At 49.6% G+C, this 20,453-nt stretch overlaps 1 protein-coding gene across 1 annotated transcript; it reads left to right on the forward strand.

The window, feature by feature from the left end:
- Positions 1 to 1,498: 1,498 nt before the first annotated feature.
- On the forward strand, positions 1,499 to 3,485 carry percc1 (proline and glutamate rich with coiled coil 1). Its single transcript, XM_086002267.1, has 2 exons — positions 1,499 to 1,588; positions 2,230 to 3,485. Exon 2 carries the CDS (start codon positions 2,271 to 2,273, stop codon positions 3,117 to 3,119), a length of 849 nt encoding a protein of 282 aa, XP_085858393.1. The 5' UTR covers positions 1,499 to 1,588; positions 2,230 to 2,270; the 3' UTR covers positions 3,120 to 3,485.
- Positions 3,486 to 20,453: the final 16,968 nt, after the last annotated feature.

Genomic DNA, 20,453 nt, shown 5'->3' on the forward strand with positions numbered 1-20,453 from the left:
TTCCAGAGCTTTGGGCCTAGGCGATGTTGCTGCGGCTGGCCACAATCCTCCGGAGGCTGACCACGATCCTCCGGAGGCCGGCCACGTTCCTCCAGTGGCTGGCCACAATCTTCTCTCCCCCTCACCAATCCTCCAGTGTTCGGCCAAGATCTTCCCTTAACCAGCTCCCCTTCATCTGGCCCCGATCCTCTCTTTTCCATCCCCCCACCCCGATCCATTTAATGCCCCGGCCCCCACGTGAACCCTCCCTCCTCTGTGCGGCCTAGTGTCGCAGGCTTACCCACCCGGAGCCAGCCAACCTCTTAATCTGGCTGGCTGCCGACAGGAAACCGAGGCCTCGCATGCAAATCAGGCTCTGCCGTTAAAGTCAGCAGGGCCTGTGGGAAACTCGGCCTCGGAGCCCCCCTGCCCCCAACCCACCTTCCTCCTCAAAATTCCGGCCATTGTGTTTTCGGATGATGTCATTGAGGGGCAGTATTTGGATGAGAAGTAGGAAAGTCCCAAGTCGCATTCAAAAGTAGCGGGCCGATGACATTATCAGTGCTGCAATGTAACTTTAACCTCATGTCCACGGCAGGATGAGCCAATTGGCCAAAGAGGCAAAGGTAAGTTTAAAAAATTTGCTTCTTTTAGGACTTCTTGTGGGCCAGGAGGAGCAGGAGTGATCCCGTCAGGCCCTGCACGGAGTCCTTGGGGCTCCCCAGTCCCGGCCTCCCTCTGACTGTGTTACACTCCCCGTAATGCTTACTATTATCATTTTGTTTTGCTTTGATGTTATTTCATATTTGTACAATTAATATGTTTGACAATTAAACAGTGCATTAAGTAAAAACACAAATCTAAACAGAAATCCAGAAAAAAATATTCTATATTGCAAAGTATCTATTAGTTTTGTTTTTATAGTAAAGTTGCAGTACCCTTTAGTCAACCTTTACTCTTTAAAAAAAATCCTATCATACATGATTTTAAAATATTTAATGTTCATTAATTTATGTTTGATTTAATTTTTAAAAACCTGTTTGATTTGCTTTTTGTTTAGATGTATGCATGATTCAACAGACCACATTGCAGAGCATTTGATCATGCAGAAGTTTTTTAAATTATTGCCACCCATCCTCTTTAAACACCGATTGTATGATAACAATTATGTTCCTTAAATGTGCCTACTCAACAAGTCAAAATACCGTGAAATTCAATTTTACGCCTATTTGACTCACCTGATTTGAGCACAAGTCAGAAGAGTTGATAAAGACCCTTTGGCCGAGCGTGCAGACCAGTTTTACATCTGTGACATGGATATTTAATAGCTGAATTTACAGGAACAGCACTTGAAAATTCCCTGGCAAGCAGACCATTAAGCTAAAGCCTATCTTCCGCCCTTCTGATTTGTTTTCTTCAACACTCTCTGGTTGCTGGGTGCTAAAACAAACCAAAGCTCTGTTTACAAAGTCTACTATTACAATACTCCCACCAAATATTTGTCAAATGTCAGTCCATGCAAAACTATAAATGCATTAATCACAGGTGTGGAACTGCTATAGCAGGGTAGCTCTTTGGTGTGTCTCTCCAGTCTGAGTATATCATTCAGGTAAGAGCTTTGGAACAACTACCACCTTTTTACTATTTTTATAAACGATTTCCTGAACCATTAAAACTAAAGTAAAGCTCTCAGCAAACACTGTTGTTTAAGATTTAAGCATTAGCAGTAACATTAAGAAAGGATGATAACCATTTTGGAAATTGCTCATTTTCTAGGAGCTGTATTAAAAACACACTTGTTGTTAAGGGAGTATGCACTTTGTAAAATCAAGTTAGGAGTACTAAAGAAAAATCAGTTAACAGTAAGGTGGACTTTTCAATTGATTAATAGATTTGCATGTCAAATTAAAATGTCTGTTAAAATTCTTATAATGAAAATCGTTTAAAAAAATTTACACTTGACTACTTTTGAGGACTTTATTCATTTAAAATATTTTAATATTTCAAACTAAGCAAATGCTTTTAATAGAACACAGAAGTAACTGGTTTATTACACCAATTACCAGATTAATGATTCTAATTTATTGATAATTAACTGTTCTATGTTGAAACAATATTAACGGTATTCTAACAGTAGTTTCACCTTGTGTGCTATTTATTTTCCAATTAATATCTGATTGATTATCTGTTTCCCCATGCACTGTAAAATCATTACAATACTATATGTATATTTTTTTAAATTGTGTTCAGGGGCTGATACAAGCAAGAGCCAGAAGCGAGATAAGAAAGCCATGGCAGCAGGTGTGATCAAGAACATGTCAGATTTTAGACTAGTTCCTACTTTTCAGCTTCCTTTTCTAAATCTCAGTGTTCATCAGGACATGGATTTCCAGGAAACATCTGAGGAAGAGGAAGAGTTGGAAGATGACAGCGAAGAGAAAGTATCAGGATCCATCACCAAATGCACTGAAAGTGAAAACTGGAGTCCTGCACGCCAGTCATTCACTCCTGTAGTAAACAGCACTGACACCACAATGCAGCTACTGAGGTTTACTGAGTTAATCAACAATGATATCCAGAAGTACTTTGGCAGAAGAAACAAAGATGATGATCCTGATGCTTGCAATATTTACGAAGACAGATTTTCTTCTGGTAAATCAGGCAGAGAGCTGTACTATGCAGATCTAATCAGAATTGCACAAGATGGAGATCAAGAAGAGGAGGAATCCCATGTACCTTTAACGCCTCCCAGAGAAATAGACATTCAGGCATTGAAGTTAATCTGTGAGAGAGAAAGCATTAAAAAATTAGGGCCCCTGGCAGAGCTTTTTGAATATGGTTTGCACAAGTACATGAAACAAACAATCTTGAACAGGAGAGACAGCAGGAGACAAAAACTGGATAGAAAATATGCCAATATGATCCCAATGCACAGACGAAGGCTTCCTTTATCTTTCTGGAGAGAGCCCATTTCTCCCATGCCTGGCTGCATCCTTCATACCAGCACACCTGATTTCAGTGATCTTTTAGCCAACTGGACTTCAGAATCAAATGGACAAGAACTCCAACAAGTTACTAGAGAAATCTCAACTGAAATAAATAGACAGTCACTGGAATCAGAATCTTATCAGGCTGTATAATGCAAATAGTTTTTCTCAATAAATCTGCTATTAACCTTTTGCGTACTGAATCAATACGCCATTCTTTAAGAGCTTAAATATACCCATATCTATCAAAATAGTTCCGAAAAGAATTTTTGTTTTTGCTAATATGCAAAATAATTGTAGATTTTGTTCACAAGAATTTATCAAATGCATGGTTTGAAAATACATACTTCTGGCATCATAGAACATTTGTGCTGCTCATTACATTGAAATTTCTCTAAGATTAGCTTTGACTTGTTAGGTTTCAAATCTTGCTTTGTGTTTTATATATTCAGATCCTGACCAATGTATGGAAATATAAGTATTAATGTTACACATGTGTTGTTGATGTGTAATTATATGTAGTATTACATTTAATAAAATACTAATCATAATTGGGGTATCTTTGGTCAATCTGTTTATATGTGTATATATAGTTAATTATTTAATCAATGTATTTTGTGATTAGATCACACTTTTAAATCGCTATCCATTTTTTCAGTATTGTAGAACACCAAGCACTTGGTGGAGTCTCTCACAGTATAAGTAGAAATAATGGAGCACAGAAAACACTGGAAACACTCAGCAGGTCAGGCAGCATCTGTCGAGTGAACCCAAGTCAACATTTCGGGTTCCTCAGAACTGGGTGGAATACCCAAAAATTTGTTGTTTTCAATTTCCAGCATCTGCAGAATTTTGCTTTTGGTACATTATCTATTATTTTTAATTGTTTTACTTTATTTTTAATTTACATTCTTCTCTAAATATAAGATCAAACCCAAGACACTTAGGGGGTTATTTTGCCAAAGGGTGCAAATAGGCACTAAATGGGTGCAGTGCTAATAAGGCTAGCCTGTTTGAAAGTCTGGATTTAGCATACAATTTTGGTGCTAAATGCTGATTACCTTCAATTGGATTTGCCTGGAGGCGCTAAACTAGAAACCTGCAGGTTTAGCACTCAAGTGCTCATTAGACGCAATTTTCGTGGAGCAGTATCTGTGGGCTCCTTGCAACCAGTTCCACTGAAGGTGTGGAGACAGTGGCACATTGCAGGTTGGCTCAGGGACTGAGGGAGAGAACACACAGATTCCCAGATGTGGTGGAGGAGGGATGTCCTGTACCCGCAGGGGGGGGAAGGAGGCCACATCGCCCTCCTGTCCCTCTCTCCTGCAGAAGCTGGTGCTGATCTGCCTGGCCCCAAGTCCTCCTCCCATTCCTCTTGCAGACCAAGGGAAACCCGTAGCAAGATGCCCATGACCAAGCACTCCCTTTCTCCTGGTGACTCCTATAAAGTGCCCAATATGGTGGCATGGCACAGAATTTAATCTTTTTAGGTGAAGTTCTCAGAGAATTTGCCGAACAAATTTTGCTCGAGTGTTGGTGAAATCTTGACTAAGTGTCCCAGAAAGTCTCCCGATGTGTTTCAGAGGTCCTTTGCACAGCTCCAGCAGCAAGTGAACATGCAATGGTGAGTATCCCTTTAAGTAGCGCATTAAATCCACCTCAATGCCATGTTTACTCCCAAACAGCTGGTCGCTGTCAGAGGGCGTTAAGACAAGCGCTAACCACCAAAATGCCATGCAGCCGCTTTAATGAGCACTAGCAGGCATTGCAAGTGGCAATCAACTGTTTCACAAGCCTTCCAGCGGATGTCCTAGCGCAGTCCACAACTACTTTACCAAGATGGCGTCTTGCGCTAAACGCAGGCTAAACCTGCATTTCAGCTGAAAACCCCATCTTCGAGGCTCGTTAGTGCTTGAACACACTGCCAAAAATCATCCACTTTTTTTGCTTTACTCAATTTTAGCAACGTAATTGTTGATTATAATAAATCAATACTTAACTGGACCAGCCACATAAATACTGTGGCAACAAGAGCAGATAAGGGGCTAGGTATTCTGCGGCAAGTGTCTCACCTCCTGACCATACCCAAAACCTTTCCACCATCTACAAGGCACAAGTCAGGAGTGTGATGGAATACTCTCCATTTGCCTGGATGAATGCAACTCCAACAACACTCAAGAAGCTCGACACCATCCAGGACAAAGCAGCCCGTTTGATTGACACCCCATCCACCACCTTAAACATTCACTCCCTCCACCACCGTACCATGGCTGCAGTGTATACCATCTACAAGATGCACTGCAACAACTTGCCAAGGCTTCTTCGGTAGCACCTCCCAAACCCGCGACCTCTTTCACCTAGAAGGACAAGGGCAGCAGGTGCATGGGAACACCACCACCTCCATGTTCCCCTCCAAGTCACACACCATCCTGACTTAGAAGTATATCGCCGATCCTTCATCGTCGCTGGGTCAAAATCCTGGAACTCCCTCCCTAACAGCACTGTGGGAGTACCTTCACCACACAGACTGCAGCGGTTCAAGAAGGCGGCTCACCACCACCTTCTCAAGGGCAATTAGGGATGGGCAATAAATGCTGGCCTTGCCCACATCCCATATACGATTAAAAAAATTACCAATTTGACTATGCAACACAAGGTATAAGGCTTTTAAAAAAAGTTATGAACTTTAGGTCTGCAATATTCTTTTTCTTTAATGAAGACATGGTTGAATAATACATTTTATGAAGCATTTGAGATCTTTAAAAAAAATTATCTTCTACATCCAGATGCAACTCAAATTTCTGGTAAATGCAGTGATTGAAAACAATAGCTATTTGTCTGATACAGAACATCAATTTATTTAAATGGAAAGCAAGTCCTCAATCTTCAAATCCAAACCTTTAGCTTGTGAAACAGGAAAGACTTGATAATGACACTGGTTACTTGGACAATTACTTCTTGTTTATACTATACTAGCTGGGGGTGCCCGGCAGTGCCGAGGCTTTTTTGAGGGCATGTTGTTGTTGGAAGAGAGAGAGAACGAGTTGGGGGAAAAGAGAGCGCGACTGGGGGGGAAGAGAGAGCGCGACTGGGGGGGAAGAGAGAGCGCGACTGGGGGGGAAGAGAGAGCGCGACTGGGGGGGAAGAGAGAGCGCGACTGGGGGGGAAGAGAGAGCGCGACTGGGGGGGAAGAGAGAGCGCGACTGGGGGGGAAGAGAGAGCGCGACTGGGGGGGAAGAGAGAGCGCGACTGGGGGGGAAGAGAGAGCGCGACTGGGGGGGAAGAGAGAGCGCGACTGGGGGGGAAGAGAGAGCGCGACTGGGGGGGAAGAGAGAGCGCGACTGGGGGGGAAGAGAGAGCGCGACTGGGGGGGAAGAGAGAGCGCGACTGGGGGGGAAGAGAGAGCGCGACTGGGGGGGAAGAGAGAGCGCGACTGGGGGGGAAGAGAGAGCGCGACTGGGGGGGAAGAGAGAGCGCGACTGGGGGGGAAGAGAGAGCGCGACTGGGGGGGAAGAGAGAGCGCGACTGGGGGGGAAGAGAGAGCGCGACTGGGGGGGAAGAGAGAGCGCGACTGGGGGGGAAGAGAGAGCGCGACTGGGGGGGAAGAGAGAGCGCGACTGGGGGGGAAGAGAGAGCGCGACTGGGGGGGAAGAGAGAGCGCGACTGGGGGGGAAGAGAGAGCGCGACTGGGGGGGAAGAGAGAGCGCGACTGGGGGGGAAGAGAGAGCGCGACTGGGGGGGAAGAGAGAGCGCGACTGGGGGGGAAGAGAGAGCGCGACTGGGGGGGAAGAGAGAGCGCGACTGGGGGGGAAGAGAGAGCGCGACTGGGGGGGAAGAGAGAGCGCGACTGGGGGGGAAGAGAGAGCGCGACTGGGGGGGAAGAGAGAGCGCGACTGGGGGGGAAGAGAGAGCGCGACTGGGGGGGAAGAGAGAGCGCGACTGGGGGGGAAGAGAGAGCGCGACTGGGGGGGAAGAGAGAGCGCGACTGGGGGGGAAGAGAGAGCGCGACTGGGGGGGAAGAGAGAGCGCGACTGGGGGGGAAGAGAGAGCGCGACTGGGGGGGAAGAGAGAGCGCGACTGGGGGGGAAGAGAGAGCGCGACTGGGGGGGAAGAGAGAGCGCGACTGGGGGGGAAGAGAGAGCGCGACTGGGGGGGAAGAGAGAGCGCGACTGGGGGGGAAGAGAGAGCGCGACTGGGGGGGAAGAGAGAGCGCGACTGGGGGGGAAGAGAGAGCGCGACTGGGGGGGAAGAGAGAGCGCGACTGGGGGGGAAGAGAGAGCGCGACTGGGGGGGAAGAGAGAGCGCGACTGGGGGGGAAGAGAGAGCGCGACTGGGGGGGAAGAGAGAGCGCGACTGGGGGGGAAGAGAGAGCGCGACTGGGGGGGAAGAGAGAGCGCGACTGGGGGGGAAGAGAGAGCGCGACTGGGGGGGAAGAGAGAGCGCGACTGGGGGGGAAGAGAGAGCGCGACTGGGGGGGAAGAGAGAGCGCGACTGGGGGGGAAGAGAGAGCGCGACTGGGGGGGAAGAGAGAGCGCGACTGGGGGGGAAGAGAGAGCGCGACTGGGGGGGGAAGAGAGAGCGCGACTGGGGGGGAAGAGAGAGCGCGACTGGGGGGGAAGAGAGAGCGCGACTGGGGGGGAAGAGAGAGCGCGACTGGGGGGGAAGAGAGAGCGCGACTGGGGGGGAAGAGAGAGCGCGACTGGGGGGGAAGAGAGAGCGCGACTGGGGGGGAAGAGAGAGCGCGACTGGGGGGGAAGAGAGAGCGCGACTGGGGGGGAAGAGAGAGCGCGACTGGGGGGGAAGAGAGAGCGCGACTGGGGGGGAAGAGAGAGCGCGACTGGGGGGGAAGAGAGAGCGCGACTGGGGGGGAAGAGAGAGCGCGACTGGGGGGGAAGAGAGAGCGCGACTGGGGGGGAAGAGAGAGCGCGACTGGGGGGGGAAGAGAGAGCGCGACTGGGGGGGAAGAGAGAGCGCGACTGGGGGGGAAGAGAGAGCGCGACTGGGGGGGAAGAGAGAGCGCGACTGGGGGGGAAGAGAGAGCGCGACTGGGGGGGAAGAGAGAGCGCGACTGGGGGGGAAGAGAGAGCGCGACTGGGGGGGAAGAGAGAGCGCGACTGGGGGGGAAGAGAGAGCGCGACTGGGGGGGAAGAGAGAGCGCGACTGGGGGGGAAGAGAGAGCGCGACTGGGGGGGAAGAGAGAGCGCGACTGGGGGGAAGAGAGAGCGCGACTGGGGGGGAAGAGAGAGCGCGACTGGGGGGGAAGAGAGAGCGCGACTGGGGGGGAAGAGAGCGCGCGACTGGGGGGAAGAGAGAGCGCGACTGGGGGGGAAGAGAGAGCGCGACTGGGGGGGAAGAGAGAGCGCGACTGGGGGGGAAGAGAGAGCGCGACTGGGGGGGAAGAGAGAGCGCGACTGGGGGGGGAAGAGAGAGCGCGACTGGGGGGGAAGAGAGAGCGCGACTGGGGGGAAGAGAGAGCGCGACTGGGGGGGGAAGAGAGAGCGCGACTGGGGGGGAAGAGAGAGCGCGACTGGGGGGAAGAGAGAGCGCGACTGGGGGGGAAGAGAGAGCGCGACTGGGGGGGAAGAGAGAGCGCGACTGGGGGGGAAGAGAGAGCGCGACTGGGGGGGGAAGAGAGAGCGCGACTGGGGGGGGGGAAAGAGAGAGCGCGACTGGGGGGGAAGAGAGAGCGCGACTGGGGGGAAGAGAGCGCGCGACTGGGGGGGAAGAGAGAGCGCGACTGGGGGGGAAGAGAGAGCGCGACTGGGGGGGAAGAGAGAGCGCGACTGGGGGGAAGAGAGAGCGCGACTGGGGGGGAAGAGAGAGCGCGACTGGGGGGAAGAGAGAGCGCGACTGGGGGGGAAGAGAGAGCGCGACTGGGGGGGAAGAGAGAGCGCGACTGGGGGGGAAGAGAGAGCGCGACTGGGGGGGAAGAGAGAGCGCGACTGGGGGGGAAAGAGAGAGAGAGCGAGAGACGGGGGAGTGAGCGCGAGCGATGGGGGAAGAGAGCGAGAGACTGGGGGGGGGGGAAGAGAGAGCGAGAGACTGGGGGGAAGAGAGAGAGCGAGAGACTGGGGGGGAAGAGAGAGCGCGAGAGACTGGGGGGAAGAGAGAGAGAGCGCGAGAGACTGGGGGGAAGAGAGAGAGAGCGCGAGAGACTGGGGGGAAGAGAGAGAGAGCGCGAGAGACTGGGGGGAAGAGAGAGAGAGCGCGAGAGACTGGGGGGAAGAGAGAGAGAGCGCGAGAGACTGGGGGGAAGAGAGAGAGAGCGCGAGAGACTGGGGGGAAGAGAGAGAGAGCGCGAGAGACTGGGGGGAAGAGAGAGAGAGCGCGAGAGACTGGGGGGAAGAGAGAGAGCGCGAGAGACTGGGGGGAAGAGAGAGAGAGCGCGAGAGACTGGGGGGAAGAGAGAGAGAGCGCGAGAGACTGGGGGGAAGAGAGAGAGAGCGCGAGAGACTGGGGGGAAGAGAGAGAGCGACTGGGGGAGGGGGGAGGAAGGAGGGGAGGGGAGAGCGACTGGGGGGAGGGGGGAGGAAGGAGGGGAGGGGAGAGCGACTGGGGGGAGGGGGGAGGAAGGAGGGGAGGGGGAGGGGGGAGGGAGGGAAGGGGGTAGGGAAGGGAGGGGGGGAGAAGGTGGGGGAGGGAGGAGAGGGGAGGGGAGGGAGGGAAGGGGAGGGGGAGGGAGGGAAGGGGGTAGGGAAGGGAGGGGGGGAGAAGGTGGGGGAGGGAGGAGAGGGGGAGGGAGGAGAGGGGGAGGGAGGAGAGGCAGGGAGGGGAGGGAGAGAGGGGAGGCAGAGGGAAGGAGAGAGAGAGAGAGAGAGAGAGAGAGAGAAGGAGAGAGAGAGAGAGATTGGGAGTGAGAGAGAGAGAGATTGGGAGTGAGAGAGAGAGAGATTGGGAGTGAGAGAGAGAGAGAGAGAGAGAGAGACTGGGAGAGAGATTGGGAGTGTGAGAGAGAGAGAGAGATTGGGAGTGAGAGAGAGAGATTGGGAGTGTGAGAGAGAGAGAGATTGGGAGTGTGAGAGAGAGAGAGAGAGAGAGATTGGGAGTGTGAGAGAGAGAGAGATTGGGAGTGTGAGAGAGAGAGAGATTGGGAGTGTGAGAGAGAGAGAGATTGGGAGTGTGAGAGAGAGAGAGATTGGGAGTGTGAGAGAGAGAGAGAGAGATTGGGAGTGTGAGAGAGAGAGAGAGAGATTGGGAGTGTGAGAGAGAGAGAGATTGGGAGTGTGAGAGAGAGAGAGATTGGGAGTGTGAGAGAGAGAGAGATTGGGAGTGTGAGAGAGAGAGAGATTGGGAGTGTGAGAGAGAGAGAGATTGGGAGTGTGAGAGAGAGAGAGATTGGGAGTGTGAGAGAGAGAGAGAGAGATTGGGAGTGTGAGAGAGAGAGAGATTGGGAGTGTGAGAGAGAGAGAGATTGGGAGTGTGAGAGAGAGAGAGATTGGGAGTGAGAGAGAGAGATTGGGAGTGTGAGAGAGAGAGAGAGATTGGGAGTGTGAGAGAGAGAGAGATTGGGAGTGTGAGAGAGAGAGAGATTGGGAGTGTGAGAGAGAGAGAGAGATTGGGAGTGTGAGAGAGAGAGAGAGATTGGGAGTGAGAGAGAGAGATTGGGAGTGTGAGAAAGAGAGATTGGAAGTGAGAGAGAGAGAGATTGGGAGTGAGAGAGAGAGAGACTGGGAGTGTGAGAGAGAGAGACTGGGAGTGAGAGAGAGAGATTGGGAGTGAGAGAGCGGGAAATTTTCATCTGGCTGTGAATGAACTGAAAGAGAAAGCAAGAAGGGCTCTCTATGCCATTAAAAAATCAATCCAAATAGAAATCCCAATTAGCATTTGGCTGAAAATTTTCAAATCAGTAATTGAACCGATTGCACTCTACGGCAGTGAGGTGTGGGGACCGCTAACACAACAAGAATTTGCAAAATGGGACAAACATCCAATTGAGATCCTACATGCAGAATTCTGTAAAAGTATCCTCCGGACTCAAAGGAAAACCGTAAACAATGCATGCAGGGCAGAACTAGGCCAATATCCATTAATAATCACTATCCAAAAAAGAGCCACCAAATTTTGGAAACACCTAGAAATGAGCAACCCCCAATGCTATCATTACGAAGCCCTGAAATGCCAAGAGAGGACCATAAAGAAGAATACCCTCAGTCAACTAGTCCTGGGACTCAGTGAAGTAACTACTAACACTACTAACAATAACCAGCCCCAGGACAGTGACAGCGTAACACAAAGAATTCAACCCAACACAATCGTCGCTAAGCAAAAGGAAAAATATCTGTCATATTGGGCAGAAACAACAAAAGCCCAAAGCAAACTCAAATGCTACTTGGCCCTAAACAGACAATACAACATGGCTTATTACCTGGCCAGGGTAAAGGATAGCAAACTGAGAAAAACCTTGACAATGTACAGACTTAGTGAACATAGCCTGGCGATCGAAAAAGGTAGACACAGGCAGACCCGGCTACCAAGAGAGGACAGGATATGCTCTCACTGCAGTCAGGGAGTAGTGGAGACAGAGATGCACTTCCTCACAGCTTGTAGAAAATATCAGGGCATAAGGGAGAATTTCTACCCAAAATTCACAAAAATATGCCCGGAATTCAGAAATTTGAATGACAACCAAAAACTCCCATACCTACTAGGGGAAGAGAGAAATTGTGTAACCTTAGCGGCACACTACGTTACAGCTTGCCATAAACAGAGGGACAACCACTAAATATAAGAAAAGAGTATATACAAATTATATGAATGTATATTTATACACTCAGGGATATATCTGTTTGTACACTGTATGGATAGATCTGTATTTTTGTGTACAACCATGAATGTTTTTCGATGCTTTGGCAACATAAGATGTACCTTGTCATGCCAATAAAGCGATTTGAATTGAATTGAATTGAATTGAGTGTGAGAGAGAGAGATTGGTAGTGTGAGAGAGAGAGAGAGAGAGAGAGATTGGGAGTGAGAGAGAGAGAGAGAGAGAGGTTGGGAGGGTGAGAGAGAGAGAGATTGGGAGTGTGAGAGAGAGAGATTGGTAGTGTGAGAGAGAGAGATTGGTAGTGTGTGAGAGAGAGAGATTGGGAGTGTGAGAGAGAGAGATTGGGAGTGTGAGAGAGAGAGAGAGAGAGAGATTGGGAGTGAGAGAGAGAGAGAGAGAGATTGAGAGAGAGAGAGAGAGAGAGAGAGAGAGAGAGTGGGAGTGTGTGTGAGAGAGAGAGAGAGACTGGGAGCATGAGAGAGAGAGAGAGATTGGGAGAGAGAGAGAGAGATTGGGAGTGAGAGAGAGAGAGATTGGGAGTGTGAGAGAGAGAGATTGGGAGTGTGAGAGAGGGAGATTGGTAGTGTGAGAGAGAGAGATTGGGAGTGTGAGAGAGAGAGAGAGAGAGAGAGAGATTGGGAGTGTGAGAGAGAGAGAGAGACTGGGAGCGTGTGAGAGAGAGAGAGTGGGAGTGTGTGTGAGAGAGAGAGATTGGGAGTGTGAGAGAGAGAGAGAGATTGGGAGTGAGAGAGAGAGATTGGGAGTGAGAGAGAGAGAGATTGGGAGTGTGAGAGAGAGAGAGAGAGAGAGAGAGAGAGAGAGAGATTGGGAGTGTGAGAGAGAGAGAGAGATTGGGAGTGTGAGAGAGAGAGAGAGATTGGGAGTGAGAGAGAGAGATTGGGAGTGAGAGAGAGAGAGATTGGGAGTGAGAGAGAGAGATTGGGAGTGAGAGAGAGAGATTGGGAGTGTGAGAGAGAGAGAGAGAGAGAGAGAGATTGGGAGTGTGAGAGAGAGAGCGAGATTGGGAGTGTGAGAGAGAGAGAGAGAGAGCGAGAGAGAGAGAGAGAGAGAGAGAGATTGGGAGTGTGAGAGAGAGAGAGAGAGACTGGGAGCGTGTGAGAGAGAGAGAGAGAGAGAGAGAGAGAGAGTGGGAGTGTGTGTGTGTGTGAGAGAGAGAGAGAGAGAGAGATTGGGAGTGTGAGAGAGAGAGAGAGATTGGGAGTGAGAGAGAGATTGGGAGTGAGAGAGAGAGATTGGGAGTGAGAGAGAGAGATTGGGAGTGTGGGAGAGAGAGAGAGAGAGAGAGAGAGATTGGGAGTGTGAGAGAGAGAGATTGGGAGTGTGTGAGAGAGAGAGACTGGGCCGCCGCGGCCGCTCACCTGATGGCTTTGGGTCGGGCTCTGGGGCGGGGCTGTTGACGCCGCGGGGAGGTTTTGTGCGCGGCGGCTCCCGGCACAGCCCACCGCGGCCGGTGACCTGGTGGCTTTGTGTCGGGCTCTGGGGCAGGGCTGTTGACGTCGTGGGGAAGTTTTGTGTGCGGCAGCTTCCGGCACGGCCCGCCGCGGCCGGTGACCTGGTGGCTTTGGGTCGGGCTCTGGGGCGGGGCTGTTGACGCCGCGGGGAAGTTTTGTGCGCGGCGGCTCCCGGCACAGCCCGCAACTCAAGGCCCAGGCATCCCGGGCTGCTAGGTCGCGCCCGGCGCCGGCACAGCCGCTCGAAATGGCCGTCAAAGTAGGCGAGCCTCCGAGCGAAGGGCAGGGGATCACTTCATTTCCTACTGTTGCTAAATACAATTTAAAACTCAAATAAATTGTTCTTTTCCTTAGTTCCCTAACACACAAAGTGTGGGAAAAAAATGGTGAAGAATCAAGATGGCGGCCACTCACCTCGGTTCAGAATGATAAGGCCCGCCCACACACACACCGATTGGTCAACCGTCAGGTCACTCAACACTCAACTGTAGGATGGCCCGCCCGCACGTGCAATGAACCCGCCCCCGTGACGCAGTGATTGGTCAACCGTCGGTCAACTGTCAGGTCGCTCAACTGCACGATTGGTCAACCTTCACATCACTCAATGCTAATGAGCAAATGAGCGGAACTTTTCCCATTTAATGAGCGGAATTTTGAAAGTTTTTGGTATACCGTGGGCATGATTTTTGTCTGACGGAAAAGTAAATACGCCTATGACCGGTCCGTAATCGTAAGCTTTCTTTTGATGTGACGCGCATGTAGGTACGCTCTATAACTTTCGAACGTATAGAGAACAGACAGACAGACAGAAGAGGTCTTTTATATATATATAAGATTATTTAGATCTCTTCTGTCTGTCCCAATCTGGAAGTGACTAAAGATTTTACGATGGAAGCATCAATGAGTCATTTTTTATTTTAATCTAAACACACAACTGTTTAGTACTTGTTATTTATACAGAATAATGGTTCATCAGGGATTGATTACAGAAGTATATATAATGGTTCTGGGCTAGTTTATGACGCCCAAGCATCGGTGAGGGATTACATACACATCAGTAATCTAATTTGATAAAACGAGGCTGTAATTATTTTAGTGATTTGAAACTTTTTACTGATTTATGTTGCATAAATAGTGAAACCATTCTGTAAAAAATGGTTGCAACACTCTTTATGATGAACTTTTCCTGATCCTGGCTGAAGCATCACTAAACTCAGGAAAGAGGGCATGCACAGTGCACTAGTGCGACAGTACATTGTTCAGAGTTGTTTGGTTCCTCACCCAGTTAAGTTCCTAAATCAGCCATGGCTCAGTGAGTCAGAAGGTTGCAGGTTCAAGTCCCACTCCAGGGACTTGAGCACAAACATCTAGGCTGACACTCCAGTGCAATGCTGAGGGAGTGCTGCACTGTCGGAGGTGCTGTCTTTTGGCTGAGACGTTAAACCGAGGCCCTGGCTGCACTCTCGGGAGGATGTGAAAGATCCCAAGGCACTATTTCGAAGAGCAGGGTGAGTTAACCCTGGTGTCCTGGCCAATATTTATCCTTTAATCAACATCACAAAAACAAATTATCTGGTCATTATCACTTTGCTGTTTGTGGGACCTTGCTGTGCGCAAATTGGCTGCCGTGTTTCCTAAATTACAACTGTGACTACACTCCAAAAGTACTTCATTGACTGTAAAGCACTTGGGGGCATCCTGAGTTTGTGAAAGGTGCTACATAAATTCAAGTCTTTCCTTTTTTTCTAGTCTGAACCGGGTTGCTTTGGAAAGATGCCAAACAGAAGCCTTTGTGTGGGGGAGGAGGCAATGTGATAGGTAGCCACCTTGTTGTTCTCATACAATTCATTGCAATTGACCAAATCCAACATGGATAGCAGCCTGGCAATAGACTACACACCCCAATTTGTTGGCCATGCGAGATGAAAATGGTTTCGTCATCTGGGAGGGAATAGAAAGTTGTTGTTTTTGGAGCTACTGACAATCACTTGCAGAATACCACTGTTATCTGTCATTCCTTATTTAAGGATGAGCTATCTCAGAGACATATGTTAGCATAAAATCTATAAGAGAACATGTTCAGTTTTGGTTCTTCTGAGCTGAATAAATATGGGATTAGCAGTAAATACTGTGAATGGAGTGTTACGGCACTTTTATGGTCTATTTCAAGAACCGGCTGGGTGTTATTCAAATGACTCATGAACACTATGCACCACTCTCCCCAATTTATCTTGCATTCTGCTGCTGCTATTGTTGTAGGCCTCTTTCAAAATGGAAACCAGCGCATTGTACATGTCTGTGATTGTCGCAAGTGTGCCTATGTGAACTGACGTGTCCTAATGTAGCAATATTATGACACAATGACATGCAACATGCTTGGAAACGGGCCTAGAAATCAATACGTTATGACACTGCATAGTCAAAACAAAAGAACAGAAGCCAGAAGAAGTAATGATAAAACTTTACAGTGCTATAGTCAGACCCCCATCATCAATTATGCATCCAGTTTTGATCGCCAAGAAACATGGGAGACTTTCAAGCGCTCAAGGGAAGAGCCATGGGGGTGATCCCCAGTGTCAGGGGTCTGAGTTAGGAGGAACCACTGGTGAAACTTGGACTTTTCCAGCCTGGAAAAGAAGCAACTGAAAGGTTATCTTATCGAGGTATATAGGTTTGTTAAGGGTATAAAAAAAAGTTTGCCTGGCATATTACTTTAAATTAAACTACAGCAGTAGAATTAGGGGACACATGTTCAAACTAGAGAAGGGTACCTTTGGAACAGATATCAGAAGAATCTTCTTCACACAGCGATCAGCATGTGGAAAATACTTCCAGATAGAGTGGAGGTAAAAACCCTGGAATCATTTAAGAAACAATTGGATGTTGCAATGAGTTAGGACTTCTCTGGATGAATTAATCAAACAGCGCTCCTCATCCATAATATCTTGTGATCTATGCATGCAGACAGAATCAGCACTGTGTGTTTACTAGGTACATATAGAAGGAGTGCAGTCCAACAGCAGCTCAGGAATCCACTATCAGAAGTCAGAAGGTTAGATCCTTTATGTGAGCAAGCAGCATTCACTGCAGGATTAAAACATGTGCCTTGATATATGGAGAGATTTTCATGTTTTTTTTAATTTTTGGACACTAGCTGAAAATTACCTCCTTCTGCACTATAACATCTATTACTTACACTCCCTAGTTTCTGTACACTGATGTATTTTCTGCATGATTTGTTACAATAATCTGTTGCACAATTTATTTCAAGCTTCGAATTACATTGGATAATTTCGAAAATGTGAACTGTTTCAGATGATCATTGTAACAGGGATCATGACCCCTTTGCCCAAATTGCAAGACATCGTTAGGTTCACTTCTCACTACCAGGTCCAGGTGGAGCACTGGGTACAAGTGAAAAGTACAAATTTTATTAAATTTGGCTTTGTGTTAACAATACAGGAAGCCACATTATGCCACAGAATAGACTAAAATTATAGCAAAACAAATATTCAATTTCACACATGATAAGCATTTAGGTGGAATCATAGAAAATACAAACAGGTCTAAGTTAGGTTTGGAGTGCATGGGCTAAAAATTCGGTTGCATAGCACCCGTTGTTTGGGCGTTATGGGTACCGTTTTGGGTCGAAAAGGGTACACTTCTGGTGGAGGCCGCGCAGGACGACATTTTGGTGAGGGCGTTAGCGTCGGCGCTGGGAGCGTGCAGCGGAAGTATACAGAGTACGCAGATCGTGACATCAATCAGCATTGTAATGCTAAATTGATGCCAGCGCTGCCATTTTTGACCTCAAAACTGGAGCTTACGTGCTATATTAACCTCTCACAGCAGCAGGAAGGACCCCACCACCAGCGCTATTTAAAGAGATTATCACCTGCTTACAGGTTAGTCACTGACTGATTTCTACTAGCTGTTGCTGAGTTTGTAGAAGTGTTTGGTGCTTTCTAGACTTCTTTAAAGTTGCCTAAAGTCGACAAGGAGTGATGTGGCACGTGTTCAAGCACTTGGTACTGACTTGCAAGGGGTCTGCTCAGAGCAGTTGCTCCCAGACATGGGTGCAGTACTTTGTATCCCCCTTGGCCTGCAGCATGGCAGGGAGAATGAGCAGAGGTGACACAGAGCAGGACAAGCTGCTGGAAGAGGCAGGAGGAGGAGGGGGAGAAGGGCTCTCAGCAGGAGGCCATATCCACCCAGGGTCTTCAGGGAGCAATTCTCCTACCTCAACCTCAGCAAAGGAACAGAGACGTCTCCATTTTACAAAGGAGGTGCTCACTGAAATCTGCCACCTGCTGCAGGCAGACCAGCAGCCTCAGTCCAGGGAGAGGACAGCATTGCCAGTGGCTGTAAGGTGACCGTGGCCTTGAACTTCTTCACATCGGGCTCCTTCCAGGCTGGAGCAGGCGACATCTGTAACATCTCCCAGTTCGCCGTCCACTGCTGCATAAGGGGGGGGGGGGGGAGAGGGGGGGCGAGTGAGCCTCTGCATGCAAAGAAAGCAGGCAGAGCTAGCATGCGGCATCGCCATGATAGCAGACTTCCCTATGGTGCCATTGATGTACCGCAACCAGGAGTCCACTCCCTCAATGTCCAGCTGGTGTGCAACGATACGCAGCGCATCATGCAGGACAATGCTCAGTATCCTGGCAGCAGACATGATGCCTTCATTCTGCGGCAGTCCACTGTACCATCAGCAATGGAGCCACCATGACAAACAAGGGTGGCTACTGGATGACAAGGACTATCTGCTGACCATCTGGCTCATGACTCCGCTGCGCGACCTACGCACATGTGGGCAGCCTGCATACAATAAAAACCCTGCTGCTACACGGAATCTGATAGAGCAAACCATTGGCATCCTTAAACAATACTTCCGCTGCCTGGACCACCCTGGAAGAGCCCTGCAATACTCACCAGAGCATGTCTCAAGGTTCGTCATGGTCTGCTGCATGCTGCACAACCTCGCCATCATGAGGGCACAACACTTGTCACCAAGCATACGGCAAGAAGAGGAAGAAGAGGAAGAAGAGGAAGAAGGAGAAGAAGGAGAAGAAGGAGAAGAAGGAGAAGAAGGAGGAGGAGGAGGAGGAGGGTGTAATGTATGTACCTTTAAGGGAGATAACTACTTTTTACAGCTCCTGTATACTGTAGTACGGGCAGTGACCACACCTGTATATAAACCGAGTAGTGATCTGCACAATTAGTTCTAGAGTAACCCTCATTCAGTAAACACCTGTTGTACCGTTTCTCCTGCAGTCTGTGTCTTATTATACACAGACACAACAGTGGTGATGAGCAAGTTCGAACCTACCTGCAACTCCGCATCACCTCCCAGGGATTCGCTCCTGGAGAACAGTGGAAGAAGGTCGAGTCCAGAAGCACGGGCGTCGACCACGGGCAACCGCCCAGTCATCCAGCGGAGATTTGAGCATCGCAGGGGAGGCTGTCGAGAGCCAGGCTTGGCTTTCCAGTCATGGTGGTCCAGCGAAACGGGCTGGCAACAGGTACTGCGCAGACCGTTCACAGACAGCGGCAGGCTAGAGCCCGACCGAGAGGCACAGAAAAAGGCCGAGCAGCATCGACGGGGGAGAGAGAGAGAGCATAGCGCACAGGGCGCAGCCGGTGTTCAGGACTGTATGGTGTCAACGGGGGAGAGAGACGAGAGAGCGCAGAGCGCAGCCGGTGATCAAGGGCCGAGCAGCGTCGACGGGGGAGAGAGAGAGGGCAGAGCGCACAGGGCGCAGCCGGTGTTCAAGGGCCGAGCAGCGTCGACGGGGGAGAGAGAGAGAGAGAGGGCAGAGCGCACAGGGCGCAGCCGGTGTTCAAGGGCCGAGCAGCGTCAACGGGGGGGGGGAGAGGCGCACAGGAAAATGCAAGGCGCTGCCATTGCCATGAGGACCGCAGAGAGCGGCATTGACAGCAGCGCAGGAGCAGCGCACGAAACCCACAGGGCGTCGCCATTTGCCACGAGGACCGCCGAGAGTGGCGTTGGCAGCAGCGCGGGAGACGCCATTTTAAGCCAGTCAAACCACACCCAAAAATGCTGAAGAGTGGCAGTATCACAGCGTTCAACAATGAAGTCAAAGATTGGACGACATATGTCGAACGCATAGAAACATATGTCGAACGCATAGAAATATACTGTAAGGCGAATGAAGTGCCAGATGACAAGAAAGCGCTGGTATTGTTGAATTCAATGGGTGCAAAAACATACGGCTTACGACGAAACCTAGTAACCCCAGAGAAGCCAGTAGAAAAGGAGTTTGAAAACATAGTGTCAATCCTACAGGACCACTTAAACCCCACACCACTGCTGATAGCAGAAAAATTTAAGTTTCACAAAAGGAACCAGCATAAAGATGAAAGTAATGCTGAGTATTTAACGGAACTGCGCAAGCTATCGAAACACTGCCAGTTTGGAACGGGGCTAGCAGATACTTTAAGGGACAAGTTTGTGTGTGGGCTTCAAAGTGAAGGAACCCAGAAACAGCTTCTATCAGAAAAGGATCTTATGCTGGACAAGGCTTTCAGCATTGCAGTATCACACGAAGCAGCAGCACGGGGCACTGCAGAGATACAACGGAGACCGCAAGAATATGGCACAAATGAAATGTCATATGGAACAGTGAAGTGCTATCGCTGCGGCAGAACAACACACGACCATAATGATTGCTGGTTCAAGGACAAAGTGTGCAGACAGTGTGGAAAAGTAGTACACATAGCAAGAGTCTGCAGGTCGGGAAAGAAAACCAGCAGCAAGAAAGCTCCACAGGAGAAGTACAAGAAGGTACATAAGGTGACGGAGAGTAGTTCAGACGAAAAGAGTGATACAGACTCCGGAAGCAAGGAGCTGGGTTGTCTGAAACTACATAAGGTGATCAAAACAGAGGATCACCAAACTATCTGGGTCACGCTCAAGATAGCAGGAGTCCAAGTAAAAATGGAATTGGACACAGGATCAGCCCTAACAGTCATAAACCGAAGGGACTACAAGCGGCTATTCTCACATATACCCTTCAGAGATACAAAGATTGTCTTGAGACGTACACGGGGCAAAAAGTCTACCCCAAAGGAAAAATAAGGGTGAACGTTATATATAACGGCAAGGAAACACCAAAAATGGACCTATATGTATTGCCAGATGGAGGACCACCACTACTAGGACGTGAATGGATCCGGAAGATACAGCTAGATTGGCATTCCATACAGGCACTGACTGTGGCTGACAAAAAG

Source organism: Somniosus microcephalus, chromosome 11, assembly GCF_052327205.1.
Source record: "Somniosus microcephalus isolate GS21.2 chromosome 11, FLI_Smic_1.0, whole genome shotgun sequence".
NCBI classification, from domain to species: Eukaryota; Metazoa; Chordata; class Chondrichthyes; order Squaliformes; family Somniosidae; genus Somniosus; species Somniosus microcephalus.